The sequence below is a fragment of the Anopheles arabiensis genome, chromosome 2 (genome assembly GCF_016920715.1).
Source record: "Anopheles arabiensis isolate DONGOLA chromosome 2, AaraD3, whole genome shotgun sequence".
NCBI lineage: Eukaryota > Metazoa > Arthropoda > Insecta > Diptera > Culicidae > Anopheles > Anopheles arabiensis.
This window is the reverse complement of record NC_053517.1, coordinates 80,075,060-80,101,746: the sequence shown is the minus strand read 5'-3', so window position 1 is coordinate 80,101,746 and position 26,687 is coordinate 80,075,060. Positions and strand designations below refer to the sequence as shown.

The 26,687-nt window shown below is 44.9% G+C and overlaps 1 protein-coding gene across 1 annotated transcript; it reads right to left on the bottom strand.

The window, feature by feature from the left end:
• LOC120908500 (homeobox protein 5-like) lies at positions 1-26,687 on the bottom strand. The gene is made up of 4 exons (XM_040319530.1): positions 26,329-26,687; positions 25,101-26,259; positions 7,375-8,123; positions 1-251 (listed from the first exon to the last, which is right to left on the bottom strand). The coding sequence occupies exons 2-4, from the start codon at positions 25,175-25,177 to the stop codon at positions 1-3; spliced, it is 1,077 nt and encodes a 358-aa protein (XP_040175464.1). The 5' UTR covers positions 25,178-26,259; positions 26,329-26,687.

The window sequence follows — 26,687 nt, the reverse complement described above, 5'->3', positions numbered from 1 at the left end:
TTACTTGATGTAAGGCTGATGAAGGGCAACCAGGCTCGCATGAATCCCGACACTGACGGCAGCCAGATGGAAGTAGTCGAACAGCACCGGCAGATGGTAGTGTAGCCCCCGGCCAGGATGAAAGTTCAGCTGCAGGGTGCGCGTCGAGGCCAGCGTCAGGACGTTCCCGTTCGTCTGCTCGCCGAACCACAGCTCGAGGTTGAGCGAGAACTCGGCACGCTCGATCGACTCCTTTAGGTGGCGACTGTCGACTGCAAATATACAACAAACGCGTTAGATGTACGTAAAAACTTTGCCTCTAAGGAACGAGCTCTTGTAAAGCTTCGTTTGAAACGAAGCCCACACACGGTGGCGTGTGATCGCACTACAAGCAAATATTTACAATCCGCACAACTTTTGGCCCGAACGTCACCATCGTTGGCCGGTTGCGCTCGTACGGAATAATTCAGGAAACGCACCACCACAGCACCGGAAATGAATGGCTCTAACCTTTCCCAAAGCAACCAATCGATTTCCGAGTGGGCATGTGATTGAATTGGACCGAAATCGGTCAACCCACTAACGCATGTGTACGGTCCAGCGGATCTGTAAACCTAACCTCAACAACAATCGAAGCCGCATCCGTGATTGGTTAGAGGCCACGAATGTTCAGTTAAAACCCTTTGACCACCACCACCATCACCACTGCCGCTGGTTGTTAGAGGCTTTAGCGATCAATAAGCATCACTTCACACCTACCAGCACCAGCAGCAGCAGCAGTAGCTGTGCCAATGGTAGAACCTTTTACGCGTGGAATGTAATACCGAAACACGACCGACACCATCGCTGATCGGTGTGCCGGGTGATTTATTCGTTGACATTTTTACGCTGAATTAGGCAGCACGGCAATTACATTAGCATAAGATGGCTGGAAGTGTTGGACGACCTGAGTACGTTCAGCTAGCACACGGCAAGAATCGGGTGAAAAAAGGTACGTCTGTGTGGTTGGGCGAGAGTCGTTGTGTGAAATTTAGCACCCAAGCACACATGGCACATGATAGTGTGGGGAGAGGAAAACTCTTACGAGATTTTAAACTGATTTATACGCCCTCCCGGCTCACTCCCATCCCGGCAAAGTGTCTAAAGCCGTTGCTAGCCTCTCCCAAGAAGCAGCTTAAAGCCCTTCTCTTTCCTTTTCTATCGTCCACCAGGGGAGGGATTTTCCGGTGCGGGTGTTTTTCCTAGACATCATAATTTTTCGATGATAATCGGTAGAACGGGTCAATTAGGGACGTTCGGGTTCACAAGCAAGCCGCCACACGAGGGCTGCGTAACGAGGGCCGGAGTAATGTTTTAATATAGCACATTAAACTAATCTGATAGATCGAAGGACACACGAAGCGCCGGGCGACTAATTTCATTATAGACGGAGATTGGCGGACTTGGGAAGCCGACGATTAGTAGACCGGTTGCAGTAATAATAAGATAGTTTGTGTTGTTTATTTTTTTCTCTTAGGGTCTGGGCAGTTCAATAACGTTGTCCTTCAGTTTTGCCTCATATCTGCTAAAGAGATTATACGCTTGTTGCCAATACATTTCTTGAATATTATCACTAATGTAGTCGTCAATTGTGTGTCCTTTTTGACGATTTAAATAAATACATAAAAAATAAATAAATCAATGAATAAATTGAGCCTTCGAAAAATAAGTAGGTTTTATCATAGTTATCCTCAACGCCTAGATGTATGCAATATTTTTAACAATTAGTAGGATTTAGTCTATATTTTTTAGTATTGTTAAACTTTTACTAAACACACCTTTGAATTACACATTATTCCTAGACTCTTTAACGATCTCTATACTCTCCTTTATCATTTATTGTTCTGCTGCATTGTTCTAACCGACCGCTCTAGAGGTAGACTTATCATGAACATTTCCCAACTTCTACAGCTTTGCTTGAATAATTCTAGTCCTTGCACATCATTTGTAGAAGTACGTTCATTAAAATACGATTTAGTGTGTATTGTGCGGTGTGCAAAACAATCGAACATCTTGCACCGAGAGTTTAATCTTCCTACAGCGCCCGAGCGTACAAAACTCTAGAAAGCAGAAGTAGAAACCATCGGACATAAACAAATCATTGGCATCGCAGAACACAACACCACTCTTCAACAGAAGGAGTTGCTAGGTCACGTGTTGTCTGCCAAACGACGAGCTCGCTTCGTTTCGAGAGCCCCCCCCCCCACTACACCGATTAGTACATTTGCCATTATGCTGCTGGGACGAGTCACCTAAGCTGCTAAGATTGCGCGCGCGGTCGGTGGTTGAGTTTCAAACATCTATAGAGAGGGATTTGGCTGGCGGCAGAGGGATTTGCATGTATGTATGAGTGTGGTTTGGTAAAATTCCCAGAATTAGTGTTGTCTGACACTCCTTCTTGAGAATCAGGTGTGGTTCTATGCAAAGGATGGTTTGCCATACAGGCTAAGAAGTATGTGAAGATCGAATACCGAATTTATTAAAAGAAGGTATTTGTTGGTACTATGAAAGCATTGGTTTGTACTAAAACAATTCAGGGTCATTTGAACAAATAATACGTGCATAAAGATTATGAATATTATATGCGTTGAAATAATTTCAGAAAAAGCATGAAAAATTAGTTTCTTGTTTATATTAATTCCAGAAACATTTTCCTCATTTCAAATCGTAGAACAGTTTGCACGTGTTTTGCATACATTCAGGCGCTTCTATCGAATATTTACTGCCACTGTACGTACAGAACTGTTCTACAATGTGCACAGCTTGTATTTTAAACGCCCAATTCAATCTTCTTCAGCCGATTCTAGTCCATAAATCTCACCCTTCGTTTCAACAGAACAATAAAATAAAATATATTAAACTGCCAGCTCGCTACAGAGTGTGAACAGTTGAGCAAAACAATAGAGCAAAAGAAGTACGCTGCCACACCGCCACTACTCCACATCACGCCGTATTGCTTTCAATCGATCAGCGTAAGGACTTGCCGCGGTACTTCAGCGTAAAAGATACCGGACGCCGGTACGCGAGCAAGCGAGCGAGCTCGACCGGCGGCCCACAAAGGACCGTCTACCCATCGACCGACCCGACCCGGGCTGAAGTAGCGATTAAGTACTATTAAAAAGCACTCGCAGCACTGCAGTTGGCATCTAATGGCGCTCGAGTTCCCTTCCCCAAGAGGGAGAAAGGGAACTGGCAGTCTCGGGTGGCCCACTCGGGCGATGTGTAGTCGTCTGTGAACGATCGATTTGCCATTTCTCCGACCGATCACCGAGAAAATCGTTCTCTCCTGAGCATGACGTTCAAAAAGGGGACGTACCGCGATGGGAACTGTAAACTCGCACCCACACTCGCACCTCACCAAGCGAGGGAAGGCTGAAATGAAAGAATTTTTGTTTCTGTCTTTGGTCGGATCCAATTGGTCGGTTGCTTGACGAAAGGATGTATTTGATCGTGGGTCGGATTGGCGTTTTTTGTTTGTACGTGCACACGTGTAAGTGTCTACACGGCTGGGGCAGAGGGTAAACGAACCAGCAGAGGAAACAAGTGGACATTATCACGTTTTATGAGTGTGCTTTTAATTCGAGTAGTTTGCAAAACGCGCTACCCAAACCCCTTTTCCCGGAACGCTGGCATGCGACGGCGAGAGGAAACTTGTTTTAGTGCCAAGTGGACGGTCGCTGTGGTGGGTGGCCCTGTTCCCTTCCGCCGTCGCCACTCTCTCCGGTCAGTAATCTGATCCGTTTTTATTGAAAGTTCATCCGATACGTGCAGCATCCGGCTGGGAGGATGGCGTTTGGGTTGGCGTACAATTTAGCTTCATGCGAATGGACACCTGAGTGTGGTAAAAAGCGTGTGCCGGTAGGGCACTCGGTCACAGGACAGGTGGAAAGGTCCTTTCGCTTAACGATGTTTTCATTACGAACACTTTTAACTAATTTATTACAGTGTAGGCGATGGTGGGTTGTTTTCATCTTTGCGTTTGCTTGCATCGGTTGAATCGGGTTTGAAAATAGGCGATAATGAAAAGAAGGCAGTTTTTGTAACAATGTAAGTGAGATTCGAAAAATAATAACAGTGAGAACTTGCCTAACAACACAATTTATGGGCATGGACAATGTATAAGTTTCCATGTAAGTTCCCTCTGCTTCAGACAACTTGACAAGACACGGTGTTGCTGCTTTCAATGAGAATATAGTGTCATACAAATACCACCAGAAAAGAAACACAATTCCATACAACATATCAACCAATTGTTCAACATGAAATATGCAATCGATATCGAAAAATCATGCATGAGCAATTTGCAACTCCCGCTCTAGTTCCGAACGTTACTGACGGTATCGGCACCGAAAAAAAACGAACCACGGCGTCGTCCCGTTTGAGCCATCGAAATGGGTCTTGAGTTTCCGATTTTTCCTCGCATAGTCGTATCCCCCCACCTGCTATTGTATACGTGCACAGGGAAAGCAAAAAGCACCAAAACCCCCCAAACGTTTGCGTGCCATCAATTGCTACTTTACAGTTCATTTTCAAACGTTCCAACGGAATTGCTGCGTGAACGGGAACCGGGTCGAAGAAAAACAAGGAATCGCTGCCAAAATCGATTCACTCCACACACTCACAAATTTACCCCAAAAAAAAAAAAACAACCTGAAACCATCCGGGCTGGCCATGCAGTTCGAGCACGAACACGCTCGAACTAATGCCGGTGCAGTCAACGCAGGCCGCATCCACACACACACACACACACACACACACACACACAATGACGTACCACACATGGCGTGTCGAGGCGTAAGCAGAGTTATCGATCGATCGAAACGCCACCCAAAAGGCGGTAAGAGACGAACGCCCTGGCCACTCGGTGCCCTGTCCTGGACTTGGTGGTGTGATGGGTAATAATGTTAGCGAGACTCGCACAGTCGACGACCCAGTTTTACTTCTTGCTTTGTCCGTTTTTTCCGTTGGGTTTTTCTGTTATCCCACCCAGTCGAAGTCATCGCCATTGGACGATGCCCGAAAACTATCTAATGCTATCGCTTGCAATCCAAATCCGGGCATATCCGGGCCGTCCGCTGGAGTGCCCGAGACACTCCCTGAGGCAGAACATCGGAACGGTAGCTGCTTGAGCAAAGGATGGCGCAAACAACACCGAAATCGGGCCGCAATACTACGCTGCGGAGAGAAGCGAAGAGTATCGACCTTTTTTTTTGTTTAGTTTAGCTGGGCCTTGTTTCTTTCCCACACCAGCAAGCAAATATGTAGCGTTACGGGCGGGTTCCATCGCGTTGGCCAAAAGCCCAGAAATTATGCACAGACAGTGCTCTCAGCGTCTGCCACAAATTCCTCCGTCTACCACACGTGGTCTTGCATGTCACCCTTACGCCCGTTGAAGGGCCAGCGAGTAGCTGTTAGGAAGGATGGCTGGCACACCGCGTCTAACCGGCGGTTGTAGCAATTGAAATCAAATGTGCGCATGTTCCGGGCATTCATTCATGCAACCTCACGACATGCTCGTGCTGGTCGCACGCTTGCCGTGTGGCAAAGGGTCGGGGGCATGATAATATCCACGTTACGGAAACCGGCGGAACCGTCCGGAAAACAAGCTCCATGTGAGTGGCTGTGTGTGGGTAAGTGTGTGCGATTTGGCATTTACGAGCGCCGTGTGGACCGGGTAGAATGAATGTGAGACTACAATTTACGAGCTAATGGGGTTTGCATACCTAACGACCGGGCGGCTCCACGGCACATCGAATACGGATGGAAAAAAGAAAAGGGGGAAAAAGCCTCTCCGCAGCGTCCCGGGAGTGGTCGTTACTCGTCATCATCCCCGTGTACCATCGTTATCACCACACGCTCCCAAACACACACAATCACACGTGTGTGGTGGCAATCCACTTCGGGGAACGGTTCCCGGGACATTCCGTCTCTGCACCGGGGCCAAACATTACGGTGCAGCTTTGTTCACGACGCCATTGCGCTTTCCCTTAATGGTTTGCGCCGTTAGAATGTCACGCGTTATATACGCGGAGAAGGGTTTCGAGCCACTTCTTATGTGATGCGCGCACGGCAGCAATGTCTCACTCTGTGCTGAGTTCGAGCAGAAATTCAAATAGAGTCATAATGGGGCAAATGTTCATCGTGTTATTAATGGAAAACAGGAGATACTAACAACGCGCTTAGATGCTTTTGGAATAGCATAAATTCTGACTCATTTGTCCTCACAACGCAGTAAAGGTAAGAAATATAGCAATTTGTGGTTGAATTGACACAAGGGACTAAGGGTTTTAATTATTAGTAATTCAATCATTGTCAATATGGGGCAATAAAGCCATAAAACAAAAAATGATTCATCAAAACATTGGTGCCAAATGGGTCTCATACACAGCGCTTGGAAAATACTTCATTGCCCAGCAATATCAATAGATTTGAAATTTTGAAATTGTATTCTTTTCAAAGGATTCAAATTTCTTCTTTGTGAAACGATTAGCAAAATTGATCGTATCTGAAACTGTTTCCGTTCGCTCATTATGGAGTGGATAAATACAACATCATATCCTCTTCAAGTGTCATTTGCCAAAATAAGTTGCTCGTTGAATCTATAACTCTTATAACTAATGCTCTTGAAACATTAATAAACGCCTATTTTCCTCTTCTTTGGCACAACAACCGCTGTCGGTCAAGGCCTGCCTGTACCCACTAGTGAAGTAAGATTGGCTTTCAGCGATTTATTGTTACTATAGCAGGGTAGCAGGGTATGGGGGCACGGACTATTCGGGACTTGAACCCATGACGGGCATGTTGTTACGTCGTACGAGTTGACGACTGTACCAGACCGGCCCAAAAAGTCTTTTTTAGCCTTGTTAAAAATTTCGCCGTGTTCCCATAAATTTTCAAAATAGTTCAAACCCCTTAAAGATACAAAACAGTGCATCATAATCCTGTAAGTAATATCTGATGTATTAGTAGCTGTTGCTTACACAATCAAGCAAAAACTCGTCTCTAAACTATGCACCAAGAATACAAAACTAAGGTCCTCGAATTCATTTCGCTCAAAACACATTGCCAGAAGACTCACTGCTCACAAAGAGTAAAATACATTCAAAGGCTTAAAAGAGATTATGTTCTTAGTGGGAACCCCACTTCAGTAATCCATTGTAGACGCCTTTCCATGTCTACTTTGCTGATTAGAAACGGACACATGATATTGAAAAGTAAATAATATATCAGCACTCAGTGCACCTTGCTCTTCCCCTGCACACGTTGTTCCACAAACCCGGCAGTCGGGATGTACCACATAACAACCGACGCAGCACACGGACAATGGTGGACAATATTAGCCAAAGCATTAATTACCTAGCAGGTGTGCCCGGAACATGATAACGTCACGCAACGACACCTCCTCGTTCCGGTACAGGATCTGAAAGACACGAGACGCCCCAGTGTCGTCGATGATGGTCGCACCGGACCGACTGTCCGAGCTGGCCGTCGGAGAGTTACCGCTGCTACCCCCTCCACCACCACCACCGTTCGATCCATTCGAGCAGCCGGGTCCCGGCGCACTGCCCGGTGCAATGGAGGAGCCGGTGGTGATGGCCGAGTTTGGCGTCGGCATCGAGCTGCTGCTCGGCATGGAGGACATCGAGCCACCGCCGATCACGCCACTGCTTGCCGTCGACGAGAGGCACGGTCCCACATCCGGCCGGCCAGTCGTGCTAGCCGACCCGACCGACGGTGCGTTCCCATTGCCAGTCGAGGCACCGATGGCGACCAGACCGCCACCGACACTGCCCGTGTTACTGCTCGGCAGGGAACCGCTTCCGGCGGTTCCGGCACCGCTCACAATGCCACTGGTGTTCGAGCCCGCCCCAACACTTCCGTTGCTGGTGCCATTGTTGATGGTGTTGCAGTTGGAGTTGCTGTTGTTGTTGTTGTTGTTGTTGCTATTGGAGTTGTTCGAGTTGTGGCTGTTGCTTCCACAGCCATTCTGGCTCAGCACCGACTGCACCGAGGGAATGCCGGCCGTCGTCGCATCGGGCAGACAGGTTTCGACCTGCACCGGAAGCCGGGGGGAGACGCGCAGCGAGCATCGCACTTGATATAATCTGTTGCAGAAGGGGAAAAAGAAACAAAAAGGAAACGTTACTTATCTTGAGTTATCATGATTTGTCGTTGTCTGTTGGAGGCTTTTCACCATTCTAAGTCGTTTCTTAAATTGTGCTCAATTGTTAAACTTGAACACTAGCTGGTATCGCGAAAGAATTGGTTTAAAATTAACAGTCGTTAAAAATTAACCAGAGTCGTTAAAAATTGCTAGAATTTGGCATCGCGAACGCATTGAGTTCATTTGTTAATTTTAACGACTGGTCCTATGCTGTCGTTAAACAAACGACTGTCAAGAGCGTATGCGATACAAATTAACAGTCGTTTAATTATACTGCTTGAATTGTTTATCCGTGTTTGCCTATATGCGATATCGAGCAGTCGTTAACTGTTTTGACGGTCGTTTATTTTAACAGGAATGAACAACAAATGAACTTGGTTAAACCAAAATGAATTTTAAACGACTGTTAAAATGTGTTTATTTATTCGCGATGCCGGCTACTTTCAGAAGCTCCTACAAGGCTTCTGAAAGGGATGGACGATTCTTAACCCATATTCGACGGTATTGCCTGGAAGGATTGACGATGTTGTCCATAGTGTGTTTTTAAAAATATTTATGGAACTAAGAGAGCACTGTAAACGAAAGTCAATTATAACTACAATTGGTTTTGTTTAAATCGATTTGCAATGCAAAGAGCCTACATTTAGGCGTTAAATATTCTTCCACTTGAAAATACCTACTATTGCTTCGAATTTTCAAATCGATATCACTATTTACCAAACACGTTTAAACAATACGGCCTACTTAGCCACAGTTTCTCCCGAATAAATACATAACACTAGTTGTAGTAGCCACTCATACAGATTAGTCTCCTTTTTGTTGACCATTTGATATCGATCCACTAGCCGATTCGATGGATTTGTGGCCCATTTGCACATCCGGTGCTGTGTAGTATTATCCGGCAATTCACAACAAACCATACAAGCACTTGCCCTTGCCAACAGTCAACACACCAGCACAGCATGCGGGCGAAAGGGAGTGGCAGAGCGAAGGAAACACCACACCAGTGCTAGTGAGTGACAGTTTGGGTTAGTGCAGCGGATGCCAAAGACTTTTCGAAAAGCGAGAGGAAAAACAGCAACAAAACCTCCCACCCCAACACCAGATCATACTGTGCACACACACACATAGCACAATGTGTGCTGGCCGAGCGACAAAATAATGGTTTTATGACCTCGTTCGTTCGTTGCCAGGCCGAACCTCCAACCATCGTCCATCCGGTGCATGCAGATTTTCGGACCATCCGGATTAAAAGGCATCAGAAGTGGCTCAAACTGTCAGTCCCATGCCGTCACTTGGTCGAACTTTTGCGGCCAACTGCTGTGCTGGTGCGTGTGCCGGTGTGGGTTCGTCTGGTTTCAAAAAGCTGGTTGCCTTTCGGCTTCCAACAGTGAGCGCTTTCCGTAAGCGATTATAAATGTGTGACGCACAGCACTGCACTGGTGACCATGTGACGCAATTTTATTTACGAAAAGGATAACGTCGTACCCTACTAGCATTAATTGTGAGTGTAGGAGAGCACTGTAAGTTCATTTTTAAGCACATAAAGATGCCTTTACCGACCCAAAAAAAAGGAGTCGAACGATGTTTACCCAACTTCCGACTGCAGTAAAACCATTTCGAACCCAATTCATAGCAGCCCCGCCGCCCAGGAGAACGATTTGAAATTAATGATTTCAATATTTTAAACATTGGCCACCTGCTGCAGAGATTAGGTGCTGTCTGGAGAAAGTGGCTACGAGATTACCACCGTTCGTGCTCCTTCCGTATCGAAGCACAACGACGCGACCCCATTCGCCCGGCTGGAGCAGCGTTAAGAAGCTCGCACTGGGAGTTTCAACCAGGTCCCATTTGTTGGGCAGAGGCAGAACGTACAACGCCGCAAAAAGGTTCCCGGAATTTCGCTCACGCTGGACCGGTTAGTCTCGGGTCTCGGGGGAGTAAAAATCATTTCCATCGCTTTAGCTGGAGCCCTCGTTTTTTTGCTTGTTCGTGCCATAATCTAATTAAATGAACGATTTCGAAACTAATCCCTGGAAATGGTTGGTCCATTCCGTTGGAGCCGGTAAAGGCGTGTACACGTGGCCGTGGTTGCGGATGTAGGTAGAGTTGTATTTGCTTCCGAACTGTAATACTTTTGACAGGAAGATATGTTAAATTGAAAGCTTTTTGTAACAAAGGCTGATTTTTTTTTATTAGTATACATCATTTACTCTCTAAAATGATACCAAAAGTCCAAATAACGCTAAATGACGCCAGGGCACAACCTGTGTGCGTTAGTAATTTTAAACTCGCCTTGCCCAAACGTTTGCCTTTCGACTCTCCAGGGCGTTTTCCTTTCAAAACTACACAAAGTAAATAGTAAAGTTTTCGCTTCCACCACTTGATTTAGTCACTTTCCGCTTTGTGAAAGAATAAAACAGCAAAAACCGCCCAAACCGTACGAAACTATTTTCCCGTTCGGTCGTTATCATTCGCTCGTCTGCTTAAATCGCTAGCTTTATATGGTGCTGCTGCTCGGTCGCTTCACTAGCAGCTCAAGAAGAAGTTGAACGACATCCCAGCGGGTGAAAGAAAATTGTCATCTCAGATCCGATGCAGCGTGAAGCGAACGCGTGACTGCGAAAAGGATACACACCACTAGGGAAGGAGCAAAGCAAATCCGCCATACCTCTTTTTTGCGAAGCAACCCAAAACCTGAAGGAATTCTTTCCTCTGTTTCTATGTGCATGCGTGCTTTTTTTCCTTGTGTGAGTGTGTGTGTGTGTTTAAGCTAAAAGCTTAACGACCTCAATTCCACTAGAACCATTCGAGCATCCTTCAAGAAGCGAGCAACCGCCACCGATCGGGGCTGATGGACCTCAAACGATCCTCACACACACACACAGTGAGAACGGATTTTCGGCATTTTGGTGCAACTTTTCCGCAGAGCAGGAAAGAGCATGCGGAGGTTCCCGGAATGAGACTTTTCTCCATTTTCCTGCATCGAAAGTTTTCCTTTCCAAAGTCCCTTTGCTTCTTCACCCAATGAACCCTTGCCAGGAAAGCACTCAATTGTCACAAAGTGGGATGGATTTTTCATTCTAGTTTTTGGGGGAGAGGCGGTTGAGTTTTCCAAAAATGAAAAGCAATGTTGGCAATGGGCGGCATTGGGCATTGGGATGGGTGACAAAAATTCATTTCCTGCTCGAGCGTGTGGATAATTTTCCGCTCGTTGGAATCGACCCGGCGGTGTGCAAGTTTCCTAATCGTTATTACATACTTTTTGATGGAACGGTTTGCCGGTGGAATCAATCGACGGAGATGGTGGTGTGCAGTGGCGAGCGGCGAATTTAAAATTCAATCAGAATAAACTGTGTGAAAACTTGCCCTGTCACGCGAGGCAAGGATGGTGGTTCAGACGGGGCTGTCAAGTTGATATACTAAAACATATCAATGTCTTTTGTTTGGTGTATAAAATATAAAGTTCTACAGAGTTTTTCGTGACTTTATAACACTTTCTCAAAGGTTTTGAGTTTTTTTTTTTTCAAAATTGTTTGAATTTGTGCTACGATTGATGGACAGTTAGCTGCATATGTTTGCTTCTGTTCCGCGATTTGCTTACTGATAATTTATTTTATTTTCATTTTCATTTATATATCCTTTTCTTGATCATTTATTTTAAAAAAGAGACTAACAACAGGATAAATATGATTTAAAATATTTGTTCTTTCATAAGGCTTTTTGGATACTTTTTTTTAAATATATGGGTTATGGTTTCGTTCCACAAATTATTGAGCGGGCTCAAAAATATATGGGAAACGATCAACACATCTTAAGACGAATCTGAATTAATAAAAAAAAAACAGTTCAAAGCCCTTCAAACCGTGGGATGAGTTCCAAAAATTTTCGAATATAGTCAAAAAATCATAGAAAAAAGGAATTTTTTAAATGAACCTTTAGACCTGTGTAAAAGGATGAATAAGGGTAATTTCTTTCACCTAAAACTTTACTAAAACACGGTGCCAAAAGACAAACTTCAACAAGTCGCTGTTGGAGAATCAGTTTGAATCTTTAACAAACATGCAACAATACCATTATCCGTGCTTTGAACCCCCTAGCTTCTACGCCACAACACTCGGAGGCAACAGTGCATCAGTGGAGGTACAAAAACCAGCGTCAGGTAGAAAAATTTACATTTGATTTTCCAACCCCACCACAATCTCGAACTTCCCACCCGAGGTTTGTGGGTTAGCGTTTTTACCAGGGCACGCCGACCCACAAGGCACGCCAGAGTCAACGGAAAAGAAAGTCGAGCGTCGTGCAAGAAGTCGCGTGTAAGTGGCCAAGATGAACTTTACCGTTGTGGGAGGGTTGTACGCTCACCAGTCTCGCCACCGACCAAGACGATACTCGTCGGTTTTACAGGGGCTTACCATTACCCGCGCCCACTAACCGTAATATAAATGAGCTCTGCTCACGCACCCGACTGCAACTCGCACCAAACATCACCAGACACGGGCAGCAGGTGCTGCCACTTGTTGTACCGTGGCAGCTGTCGGTCGTAAATTTTCCACCCCTGCCGGCTCACACTATCGAAAACCTCCATCAAAAACCATCCCCTCAACGCTCCCCTCAGCTCCACGAATGGCGAAGGATGCTCCCAGCAAGGTGCCGATTGTTGGCTGGAGCAATCAGTTACCATTAAAGGTGGAATGGAAAATGAGACCCCTCTTCCTTCCTCTCATTACATACACACGCACACACTCGGTGGGTATGTGTCTTTTCCACATGTTTTCCCCGGGTCGGTCGCGCTGTGAAATTAATGTCCTCCCGGTGACGGATGATTGTCGCGGACGCGTACCACAACATTGGGACAGGTCGTCGACGTGAAGGCACGCCAAAGGCCTAGATGACTCGCCCCTGACCTGCCCCACAATAATGTGTGTAGGTGTGCGTGCTTTGGAAAGGGCAACGAGCTGTGTGTTGTGTTGTGGGATTGTAATTTTTGTTATGCAACGCTCCACCTTTCGGTGAATTGACTCGTAAAAAGAGCGCTTGTAAAGAATGGTTCGCACCGACTGAGACAAAAAGAAGCGGAATGTTATAAACAATGGCTTGATATATGAACAATAGCAGGAATAGGGTTGGTTTGGTCGTGATTCGGTGATGCTGTTTCATTCCTTTGCATGATGTACGACAATCTTGAACCGTATGACCTACTTTTTCTGCTTTAAACCGGGAAGAAACACTGTTCATCCTTGCTGTCAAAAGCGGGAAAAGTATATTCAAACCTAACAGCGAATTAATTAAACCAATACGTTAAGAAAGACAGCAACACAAATGAACATCCTTTCACCCAAACAACACTTTCTAGGTCAAACTCGAACGTTGGCATGGGAATTGACATACAAGTATGGCTTATGTGTCACAATTCTTGTTGAAACTTTCTTTTTTTTTTGTTCGCACCCACCCCATACACAATGGTATGATTTTATATTCGCTATTGTAAAACTTCCAATACTACGTTCATTTCCGTTACCCCGGAAATGGAGGACGCAAAAGCATTCCTTTCGAACTGGTTCGCTTCGAAGTGTGCGCTGCGCGCGTGTGTGTGTTGTTGGTGGCTTCTCATATCCGGAGATGTCCCTCTTATCAGTTCGTTCAAATCGTGCTCATGTAAGCAGAAGAAAAAATTAGGAAATGGGTGGAGAAAGGGGCAGAACTGGAATGGATGCTGAATTCGAACAACAATGATAACAAAAATATTTCCTTTTTTTAACCTCACACACTCCTCCTCAACAACAACAAACAACACGTCTTGACCGAAGCGCCGTACCGCCGTGCTCGAGCACAATGAAAAATGAAAACTTCCCTTGCTCTCTGCCTGTCTGCCCGCCTCCACAACCACCCCCAAATGAAGGCGTTGCATTGTATGTAGGTTTTTGCATTGTTGACATGTTTTTCCCACTCGCACCCATTGCGATAGTTTTCCTCGAAATTACTCGATTGCTGTTACGAATTCTTCTGTGCAATGAAGGGGTGGGAGGCGTCCCAGAGACAATCCATCCTCCAGAGCGAGGCAGCTGGCGCGGCATTGGTGGATTGTGTGGATGGTACACTGCCTGCCTGCATCATTCTTGAAGATGTCGTCAACATTCCGGTCGGCACACAAACACACAATGGCATACGCCCCCCGCCCCTCCCCTAACGGAATGCTTTGTGCATGGTCGCGCTTGTATGACCCCGTTGCAATTCTACCATGTGGTACGGGGTGTGAACGAACCGAACAGACGGACGAACGGCACACAAGCATTTTCATTTCACAAACCGTACCGTGGCAAAGGGACAGGAAACCGCCAACACGCCCACGGTGCGCTGATGACAAAGTGAAGGACTGCCATGGTGCCCCTGCGCTCGATGGTGGATTTTTGCACGTAGGAAATATTTACTTTTAGGCTGACGCGGTTGCACATTGGTTAGCAAAGCTTGACGTTAGGTGAAAAGCGTTGAGAATGGATCAAGGCATCATAAATCAATCGAAAATGATTAATAAGAGCTACAAATTACAATATATTGATAGCATCGGCAAAGATTCGCTTTTCCAATAGTAAAGTCAATAGGCCTCAGAATACCATAAAGGCCGGGGGACACTGTCCGTACTCGCTAGTGTAATTTCGATTTTGACTAGCGTATCTGGCGACGGCTGGTGGAAGCTTGTTTTGATCATCCAGGGATTGGTTGTGCTGGATCTCAATTAATGTAGATTTTCTACCATTTTTTGAGGCGAAAATGGCTGAAATACTTGCACAACATATTTATCTATCAATTTCAAACCAGTCCAGTTCAGTTTAAGTAAAAAACATGGAAAAATAACATTTTTTTCTGAGGCGGCTCCAAATTGTTTGGCAAAATGCTTCGTTCGGCAAAATGGCGCCGTGAAAATCGGTGAAAATCGAAATTACACTAGCGAGTACGGACAGTGTCCCCCAGCCTTAACATAATGTACAAGTATAACGCTATTTCATCGAGTGTATAATATCGTTTATTCTCTTTTCAGATCCATAAATATTCTGCCCAGTTAAGTAACGTTTTAAAAATCCCAAAAATTGAGATAAATATTCAAAACACAATCTAAAAAGTATTCATTCCTTTCTAGAGACATTTCCATCCAACTCGATGCTCCAGAATGAAGCTGGAAAATGAACATCTCAAGCAAATTCTTTCCACAAAGACTTTCCCACCACACCCACATCAACCCGTAGGCACAGCGCCAGTACGCGCGTGCCAACGAGTGCCAAGAAGGCACATGTCAACAGAAGCGTTGCCCTTGCCGCTCTACCAGGGCTGTACTTCCCATTCCCATCCCACCGGTCCCATCCACCGATTGCTTGTGCCGTATTAGTAGTAGTTGTATCTCCAATCATCCCCACACGCCCTCCCCACTTCCCCTACCACGCGTGGACAACGTCCCATTACAATGGGTTACAAATATGAAACATGAATGAGGTCGATCTTCTTTACATTCGCCTTTATGTCCTACGGGGAAAGCTTCCACCCTACCTAACCGTGCCCTTTTTCTTCTTTCTAAGCTTGCAGCAGCATTCGCAACCAAGCGACGCCATTTAAGCCTTTCAATATCCTTGCCTTGGGCTGCAACCCTCCGACTCCTTTCGCCAGGCAGTGGCGTGATTACAAAACCTATCCAATCTCAGTTGGGGTTTTGTCGGTTGCTTAAGATTTCGTTGGTCCCTTTTGGAGTGCGCGCGTGTGCGTGCGTGTGTGTGTAAGTGTGTCATGAAAAGTGCAAAAGTAAAATTAGGTGAACGGGGTTTGCCGTTGAGGCGGACTGACCCGAAACAAGGCCGTATGTATCGAGAATCGAGGGGTCGAGAGCGGGACCCGTAACACGCAACACCCTTACACCAAGCAGGAAGTCGCAAAAAACGGGAAGATTGGAAAGGCGATAGAGAAAAGTTGGAATGTTTTTGGTATGCTTTTTTGTTGGTTGCACAGGATGACTATATTCGGGATAAGCGAAGGGAACGAGCGAAGTAAAACTTTATTGACAAAAAAACAAAGACGTCACATTGAATGATAAATCGTTTGCAGCAGACACCTTGACACGTAAGGGAGCTGAAAAGCAGAAATCAACTGAAAGGGTTGATGCTGAACTGGTTGAATAGCGCTGTTCTATGATAAATTGTTAAACATTTCGGACGGAACTGCGCTATTTCTCGATTAGCAATTTACACCGTGATAAATAAGCAAACTTACAGATTGCTAGAAATAAAACTGAATCGCTCCAAAATCCACCCCCGGGGGGTGGGAAGGAAAACACACCGGGTACCGGATTATTTTCTTACATTGCTCTTTACTCGACTGCCTTTGAACAAACTCCTGAACACACATTTCAGGCCCCTAATCTTCGCCCCTTTCTTTGGCACGGCCGGTCGCTTCGCTCGGCAGGGCTATGGCTAATGGCTTCGATGAAAACAGTAACCAAAATCAGAAACAAAACCAAAAACAAAAAAACACAACTGGAAGGAAAGCATCAAGCAAACTCAAGCGGCGCGTACAATGGCACCGTGCGCCCTGCCTGAAAGGGATCGCGAAACAAGCGAATGGGAAAGCAAAAAAAAGGAACAAAAAGTACCGTGACACTACGACTACGGCAGCGAAAGTCTTGTCAGGCGGGGCTTGTTGGGGGTTTAAAAGACCGGGCGGAAAGGAGGGAAGTGTGGTTCGTGGGGAAAATGAAAAATGTAGCGGCCCTGTAGAGCGTGACTTTGCATTAACTTTAAATGAGCTCCCGGTTTTCGCGAAAAAGCTTGAACGGGTAATTGGGACATCACGGCGCAATATTGTTTCGCCGTTTCACCGCCTTCCATTCCACCTTCAGGTTGCCTCCCCTTTTCGGCCACGAGGAGCGCCGTGTAGTGACGTAGCCGTATAGATGGGATTCTTTTGCTTCTTGTGCGTGTGCCCTCGCCACCTTGCTCGTGTGGTGGGAGAAAGGGGGGGGGGGAACTGTCGGGAAGCATCAACCATTCATTTGCATCACGTGCCGGTCGTGTTTCGTTGAAACGTGGTGGTTTTTGTTCGGTGGACGAATAATGAAGGTGAATACGCTGAAAGTTGATTGAAAAGCTAGTTTTAAAGTCGCTTCCTGATTTTAACCGATGAATAACGACAGCTAAAGTGGTGATGTTTAACACACAAAAGGTTAATTAAAACGGCACAACAATAGACAAGCTTTTATGGCGAATGTTTTAAATAAACCAGTTACAATAACACCAGTTTTTACTTAATGTTGTCTGTGGACTAATTGTCTTCGAAATGGTTCTGAACTTTGAAGTAAATGTCAAAGTTTATGTGTGTTTATTCAATTCTGCTGCTAAAGCGAGGAAATTGCAACCGATATCAATGCCTTCCCAGAAGGGTCAAGGTTAGGTAAGCTCATAAATCAATAAATCAAAGTAATAAATCAAAGAAAATGAAATATGCATTACAAAAAAGTGGCTCGAATGAATTATAGAACCAGACTAATTACCAACCAACAAATTACCAAAAAAAGCTCAGTTGAAACAGCAATATACTTAAAATTACATTAGCTTAGGACTTTTTTAAGGACTTTTAAGGGTGTCCAATGATGTTATTTCCCAATATTTTTTTTCGCATGCCTTTTCCCTACATATCGCAGGGCAGTCCCGCTACTGTTCCTGCTCTACATCGCTCTACGGCGCTGTGTGGATCGTTTTCGATCCACATATTTTCTCACTCTCCTTCTCTGTGATTGGTCTGTCTGTAACTCTCAGCAGAGCCTATTATAGCGGGAAGAAAGAGAGAGAGAGCGCATATTGCAGAAGCGGCATTGTCTCTGAGGATCAGAAAGAGAGTGAACGATCGTAAGCCAATGAAACGCTCTCACCGCTTTCTTATGTTGTACTCCTATTGTGCCAAGGATCTCGGCATCTATCTAGACGCTAGACTCTCCTTCGATGCACAGCTCGACGACGTTGTAGCCAGGGACAGTCGTATGCTAGGACTAATAGGAAGCATGATGCCGTGACCGCTAGTCCATGAAGACGCTGTACTGTGCTCTTGTTCTACCGTTGCTGGAATACACATGCATTGTGTGGTGGCCTTCATCTACTCAGGCTATGGCGCGGCTAGAGTCAATTCAGCGCAGACCGTATTCAGCATGCCAGGTTGACATTCATCACGTTAATTGCAACGCTCCCGCGCAGTGTTTTTAGTGAGCACGTAGTGCATAGCGAGAGAGCGATGAGTGCGATAGCGATGATAGAATGAGATTTATATTTAAAGCTGGAGAGATCAGACCCGTCAGCCACAGAGTGGTTGAAGCGGCAGTCAATGGGTTAACAGAAGTATCGACTGGCCTGTGCTGCGTGGGTTCAGCTATATGTGCCAGCCAGATCACTTCGTGCCCGCTCAATGCTATTGCTGCACCTCGGACTTCATTTGGTACACGCGATTCCTTGATCTGTATGACCCGGTTGCTAAACTCTTTTAGTGACACTTACGAGCCCAGTACCACGGCGGTGGAATTAGCTACCCGTATCCGTACAACAAACCAGTAACTTGCGCGTCCTGTGTTTATATGTATATGTATAACAACAGTTTCGAGTGGGCAATTCGTTCTACGGGTACTCGTTCCTACACCAACCTTGGGAAAATGGTTTTTAACTAATGTTTTTCAATTAAATAATCCTTTTCATTTCTTGAAAGAGCTTTACAGGTGCACCATGATTAATTTGGTAAGGAAGAAATATTACATTTTCATTAAAGCAGCGCAAGGCCACGTTGCTGTCAAGATATATTTAACACACTCTAACAATTCGCAGCGCACAATGACTTGTTATAATTCCTGAAAGATAAATATTCCACTAATAAAGCCATCGAGGCGAACTTGTGTTGCGTTTGCGTACTTTCTCGAGTTTATCTACAGTGACGACCGAAGCACGCCACCACGGCTGTCTTACACGCCCATCCGCACCCAACGCAATAAACTAGTTTGCCTGCAATCGAAACCGAAACCATGGGCAGCAGCAAACCTCTCAACCCGATTACACTTGAACATAAACAAATAAATTTTAATGAGAAAAACTTTCCCTGCAAGCGCATTCGAACGGTGCGCCACTTCCCTGCACGATCCGTGCGGCCATGTCGTAACTCGTCGCTGTAAAGGAGTGTGAGCAAACGGTATGGGAAAAGGAAATAAAAAAAAAAAAGACAAACACCGGAACGATACAATCCAGTACCGACCGTAGGACAAGCAGGTGATTCATTATACATTTGAAAGGCAGCTAGCTCGAAAGATACTCTCCCCGGGAAACCCGACTCTCCCCCTCATGCAACGGAAAACATAATCCTTTGCTTGCGTTCCAGCAAGCAGCGACGTGGGACCATTGCTGCCTAGAATGGGACACTTTTCACACAGCAACGCAGTCCAGCAGTGCAACATTTCAATTCATACAGCGAGGAAAGTGAGCATTGGACGCGGCAGGAACAAAAACGACCATCCCAATCCGATAACACTCCTTCCTTCCTTCTGTCCTTCCTTTACCCCATCGTCAGCCGGAAGGAAACCGTGATGAAAAGGATGAGCAACGTGGTTAGCCCTTTATTTTATTTTTATTTTTTCTTTTGCTTCGTCGTCGTCGTTTCTACCTCACTTATCGCAAAAAGTTATGCGATCACGCGAACCAACCACAGCCAATGTCCAATTTGAAATGCGGGCGGAAAATCGCTGCACGAAACGCAACCCTCGTCGGCCCGCTCGTCCTCGACAGGAAACGTCGGCACACACAAATTTCGTGACTTTGTTGACTTGGTGGCTCACGTGACCCACGTTCGGCTCCATCCGTGGGGCAATGGAAGCCGGAAGAGGAGGTTGGACGCGATATTGATTCAGTTCAATAGGTTTGAAAATTGGGTTTAATCTTTCGGAGGAGTTGTGTGTGCGTTCTGTGTCCGGGATGCTTGCTAAAACGGTTGCGTAGAATCGTGCGGAAACAATCGGTGGAGATGTGTCATCAAGGACAAACACAAACGAGCACGGGAAGTTTTGTTTTAACTCAAACAAACCGTGCAAGGGCCGTGTGTTTGACATTTGCAAATGCAGGAATGATTATAGATTTCTGACGGATTGTGGGCGTGCGTGCAATACAATGTTCACACAAAGGGTATAGGAGATATTTAGCTGTACATGCATGTGTGAGTTTGTGTTTAGGGATTCGTTAAATGGCGAAAGTGTTACAAAGCAAATGGCTAGGACCCAAAGCGCGGTCTTCATATACGTTATGCCCATACATCTTAGATGATGTTGTACATGGTACGCAGTGGCGGATTTAACGGTACGCGGACTGAGCGGCCGCGGGGGGCCCCGTCAATTTAGGGGCTCCGTGTATGGTAATTCCAGGATATAGAACAGTGTGTACAGTAGTCTCAGCAACAGCTTCTTGATAGATAGGGGCCCCATGGATGAAGGGACTCATAAACTATAGGGGCCCAGTAGAAGGATCCTGAGCACCCCTCATTCAAATCCTAATGCAACAATATGCCCCCCCCCCCCGCTCGACACCAACCGGAGGGCCTCCACTCCTTTTAACGCTTAGGGCCCCCAACACCCTAAATCCGCCACTGATGGTACGTTTACGAAAATTGTTCTACAATTCCAATGGTTTGTTTTTCTATTGGCATACATAGTTTTTTTTTCTTTTTTGGATGATAGTGCGACTTTAATCAGTGTGCTATAATATTTGCGCTATTTATGTCTTTTATGTTTATTAGGGGAAGGTAGGTAAAGACGGACACGTTAAGGTAAATGGTAAAAATCTAGGGATATATAAGTGGAACGACCAAAAAAATGTGCATATATTATCTTACACTCATGTTTTATCAGAAAATGTGTTAAAACTGTAAAGTTTACATCGATTTTTGCGTTTTTTTTTTTCATGAATAAAAAAACATGATTTTTTCGTTCGGTTTTGAAATGTTCGGGTAAGACGGACACCTGATATGGGAAAGATGGACACCATGAAGGGTAAGATGGACACCTGTAGAAAACGTTGGGAAGTGAAGAGTTTTACAGTATTTTAACTGATTCTATCGCTTTCCACGTCCTGGTACGTTTATAAACCAATTCTTGGCCTATTACAACAACGATTCATTCAGCTGTGGTTTTAAAAATTGTAAGCACCGCTTCTAATATATCGTAGAATGCAGAATCTAAAGCATTATTGACATATCGCGCACTTACAGCTGACATTGCTCCAGCTTACAGAACAACAGTCTAGAACTTCCTTTAAGGAAATCACTCCGCGAAAAGACCACGACCCCAGTATTTTTAAAGGGACTTGTTAATAGTTTGATCCATTTTCCACCATGTCAAAATTCAACATTTAAGTTTTGTAATCCCATAGAATTTCTCATCTATTCCTGAACAATGTCGTATCAATGTCTCATCTTTTTATTGCTTAAAGATGTCCAAGTCGTGACAAGATATTGAATTTTGTGAAGTGCCTCATCAGCGTCGAGCGAGTCATAGCATAACGAATGGCTACTATTTTGACCGGTGTTTCATTCCTCGCTTATATCAATACTTTCTCTAGTTGCTAATTGGTTTATAGCTTCGGAATACCATTATGAAGAAATCTATTCATCCCCAATTTATATAAGAAGTAAAATAAATCAATAAATTCGGTGTCCATCTTTCCCTACAACAAAATGTCCGTCTTTCCCGCTTTGGTGTCAGGATGTTTAAACCACCAGAAAACAACATTTTGTATAACTTTCACTATAGTTCTTTCGCCAGTTTTTTCATTAATGATCACGACAACCCAATCATGAAATAAAACTTCCGGAAATATAAACAATACAAGTTGTAGAGCTTAAGATCGGCATTAGTCAGATTAGATCCACAAGGGTGCACATGATTGAAAATTTATTTTGTTCGTGGATTTAACCAATTTTGCATATATTATGCCAAAAATGTTCTCAAATGAGTTGTTTAACTTTAACTTAGGATGCTGCATTGTTGATTTTTTCGAAAATTACCATTTTGATGCATTTATGAGAAGTGTCCATCTTACCCGCAGTGTCCGTCTTTACCTGCCTTCCCCTACATACTTTGATTTTATTTTTTCTACACTGTTTTTCTATTATTTTTATTTTATTGATGCCTTGACTCGCGTTACTGCGTATGGCCAAAACGACCCATTTCTTCGTACATTAAAATAATTTAATCGCTATTCTATTATTTTTACTGTAATATCTTCATAGTCATATTTCGAATTGTAACACCTCACTGTAATGCTCTTGTGTTCGTAATCCCTGTCCCGTGTTAGTATGATAGATTAGTATTTAAAGGCCGGGGTACATTGTCCGTACTCGCTAGTGTAATTTCGATTTTGACTAGCGTATCTGGCGGCGGCTGGTGGAAGCTTTTTTTGGTCATCGAGGGAGGGGTCGTGCCGGATCTTAAAAAAGTATTATTTTCACCATTTTTTCGATGCAAAAATGGATGCAATGCGTGCAGATCATGTGTATCTACCTTTGACAAATCTTTTCTCGTCCGATTTAAGTAACAAACATAGATAGCATATTTTCTGAAGCGCCTCCGAATTATTTGGCAAAATGCTTCGGTCAGCCGCCGCCAGATGCGCTAGTAAAAATCAAAATTACACTAGCGAGTACGGACAATGCACCCCGGCCTTAAGTTTATATTTGTTAGGACTTAGTGACGTACCTCTGAGCGTAATATAAAAATAAATCTACTATTGTTATAGTACAAATAGAATATAGTATAAAATAGTAAAAATAGTATAAAGTACTATTTGTATAACATAACTTATGCTTTTTCCCCTTACTGTCTGTTATTCTGTCTGTCCTATCATAAGCGTAAATTTACATATTTAAAAATGTGCCTCCCTTTCATCATATGCTCCAACAACCAGAGAGTAAAAACATAATCACGCTCACACACTGCAATCAAACAGATCGAACCGATTTGCCCGGCTAGCGGCAGGAATGGAAAATGTCAAGTTGATGGTTTCATTCGCTCTCTCCGTCTATCTTTGCTTTTGGATCAAATATTTACCATATCACCCTCCCTCACTCTACCCCTCTTCATTTCTCATTCCATGCAAACACTTTCACAAGCTCTACCAGCCACAGTACAACGACCGGAAAATGTCAAAGTTCAGCTGGCCAGCTCGTCTCCATATCTGTGCCATCGGTGGGGCTTTGTGGCAGACGGCCAAGTACGCACCAGTGTTCGCGCAAGCAGCTTTCGGCTTGTTTTGCAATTGTACACCGCTCCACGCATCCACGGTGCAGGCCGATCCTTGCCAGACGCTGATTGATGGTCGTCGATTCTCGATAAATCAAAGCCGAATTAAGGCTACTTAAGGGTTGAGGGGGTGAAACGTAAGGCAAGCTCACGCTGCAGGGGATGACGAAATGTCAAACTGTTGGGTTTAAATTTCCTTCCTTCTTGCTTTAAGCCATTAGAAAGGAAGGGACAGGAAGCGCGAGAATCGAGAAGACATTCATTTGCCAACCTAATGGTCTGTCATTTTAGAATATGCGATGCTCCATGGTACCCTAATAGCCACACACAAACGGGCGCGCACAGAAACGCCATGTTCCATGTTGTGATGGTTTTTTGTAAAATGTGTTTTCCGATGGCGTATTGTTTTATACTCGCATGGAAAGTACACCGTACCAGTCGCCGTTTTGTACGAGAAAAAGGGCAGCCCAACCGAACGATCCCTCAACTCAACACAACCCAGGGTTGGAAGCTGCTGCTGCTGCTGCTGCTGGTATCTATTATGCATTCGCTTCATTAAAATGCCACCTTCCCCAATGGCGCGTTCCTCCCCAGAGACCGTGAAACCCATCACTCATCGCACTGTTGGCAAAGGAATTTAATTGTAATTAGATATTGCCATCGGGCGAAATGGCAATCGATTGGAAACGAAGTTACAGCGCCCGTGCTTTTACCGCTGGCGTGTGTTCGTCTGCCGACTTTGATTGCGCTGCTCAAAGCGCCGGTGATCGGGCGTTAGCAGTCCTTTGGCGCTGCCTTTGGTTGGGAATGTTTCAGCCTGGGATTAACAAAATGGCGTTCCAATTTGGTGTGAGAAAATCAATACGCCTGTATCTCGTGCTCGAACCGCCTGCATGATGATTTGTGACGGGGCGAAGAAAATCAAACATCTCAAGGGAAACTATATGAGTAGTGAGAACTGGGTAAGAAACAGCGTGCTGTGTGAGTAAGAAAAGCTTTCATACAACCTTAACGCCAACCAACAGTGTATGAAATGGTTTACTGGTGTAATTCTAATGATTTTAAATATTAAAATGGTTGATAAGGTTGATAAGGAGTTCAAAACTCAGTTGACAAATTGCTGCAATAGCTACTCATCATTTTAGTCCTTAAAACTTATCCTACATGAACCTTTATTGAAAGAAGGCAAGGTTTTAATGTTAATGTTTATTCTTATTGAAAAGACACTTGAAATAATATCAAATATAGCTTTATAGAATATTTCATCAGGCCAGAACCCAAACCGACTAGTGATGATCCTGGTCACGGCACCACCTTCTGTGCGATGCCATAAATCGTGGCAGATATTTTATAATTCTAAATACGACAAAATAACTCGAATGCACCCTGAACTACATGAATACTGAATAACAAATTTAAAATATCACTCTCAAATTTCAATAACGTTTGCAAACACAGCCGACCTACATTTGCTCTATGTGTACCGTCAACCGAAACAAATCATATCCTTCCCTCCTCCACTAACGGTACCCCACAATTGTGCACAAAAATAAATAAACGCCTTCGCACCTAATCCTAACCGAAAAGCGTACGCATAAAACACGGATTTTCCGTCCGACTTACCCGCGCTGAAACAGATCCACATTGTAGAACTTGTACAACTCGACCGCGAACTCGACCGTCGCCTGAAGATCGGCCATAATCCCGTGCTTAGTCGTAGCGCAGCTCCTTCAACCAATTCCACCCGGCTTGCCACTGCTGCACGCTATCACCGCTGTGCCCGTCGTGTGAAAGCCTGGTGAGAGGGGAGCGGGAGGGGTTAGGTGGGGGGGGGGATATAAATTTTACACAGCAACCGCCCACTGCACCAACAACCGGCGGCCGTCGATACGCTCGTACATTGACACTCGCAATACGGCACAATACGATGGAATAAATATGAATAAAATAATGCGCACCAAATCACACAAACACACACGCACAGCCACGGACACTTATGTATAACGGCACTCACACACCATTATGAAGCACTGCACACCGCATACAAACACATACCCACACACACACCGTGGGAATTACATTAACACAGCCCAACACGAGAGGATTTCCAGCTGTTTGCCGCACCCCGAAAAAGTTTGGCCGCTTTTTTCAACACTTAATACGTTTCCGTTCCATGGTTCATGGGTTTGATGCGCGCACAGTAACTTTTTCTGGTCCGAAGCGGCAGAACAAAACACCCCCATAGGAGGGGTGGAATTACTCGCCCACGTAAAATAAAACGAAAAAATAATAATTTAAACACGACCGCGAATGAAAGGCGGACCGTTTCACAATTATCCGTTTTTGGTTTTTTTCCCAAAGCCACGGGGGTTGGCTTTACTCTTCCATTAACCTACAGGCTTTACACTGTGCTTTTCCACTAATTTCGTACGCTGAGGGTTTGCGCTCATCGTTCGAAACTTTTGCCTGCTTTTATACTGCCACTGGATGTGATCCTGGTCACGGCACCACGATTGTTTCGTGCATCTTTTCACCCTCCATGAGTACTCTGCTTCGAAGGGAGAGCCGCATTACTGGACGATTGAAAGTGTTCGATGAAACGGTGTGAAAATGGGTCACTTGCACTGCTTTGGATCCTTGTTGACGACATGGTTACACACTACACACTAACACCATGCATTCGTGTCATTTGCATCTTCACGCTTGTGACTTGGTGCTTCTGATCAGTCGAAACACTTTCCACTTTTCATCGGTTCTAGCATGGAGTGGAGTACTTTTTGATCTGCCAAAAAAAAAAACAAAAATGGAAGAAAGAAACACTTACGGTTAGGAAAAGCGTAATAAAACAAACCATAAACCACCGTTTCGATGTCCAACCGCAGCGGCGGTGCGCTGGCTGATTTGTTGGAACCGCACAGCGCCAAGATTGCTTTGATCCACGTTCCACGTTGGACGGCGGGATGGTTTTGGAAACACTCCAGCAACACTCACACACGTACACAGCCACATACGGGGTCATGAAAACGGAGTTGCAGCTGATTTAAACAATCGCAGTAAATCTCACATCAAAGCAGCCACAAAGCATTGGTTCGCTCCTCCCCCAGTGTGCGCTGCTTAGATGACGCGAACAACAACAACAGGAAGTAACCGACCGGTACTGCACCGGTAGCTTAAACCATAACCTCTTTTCCTGTCCTTTATACTGCCCCC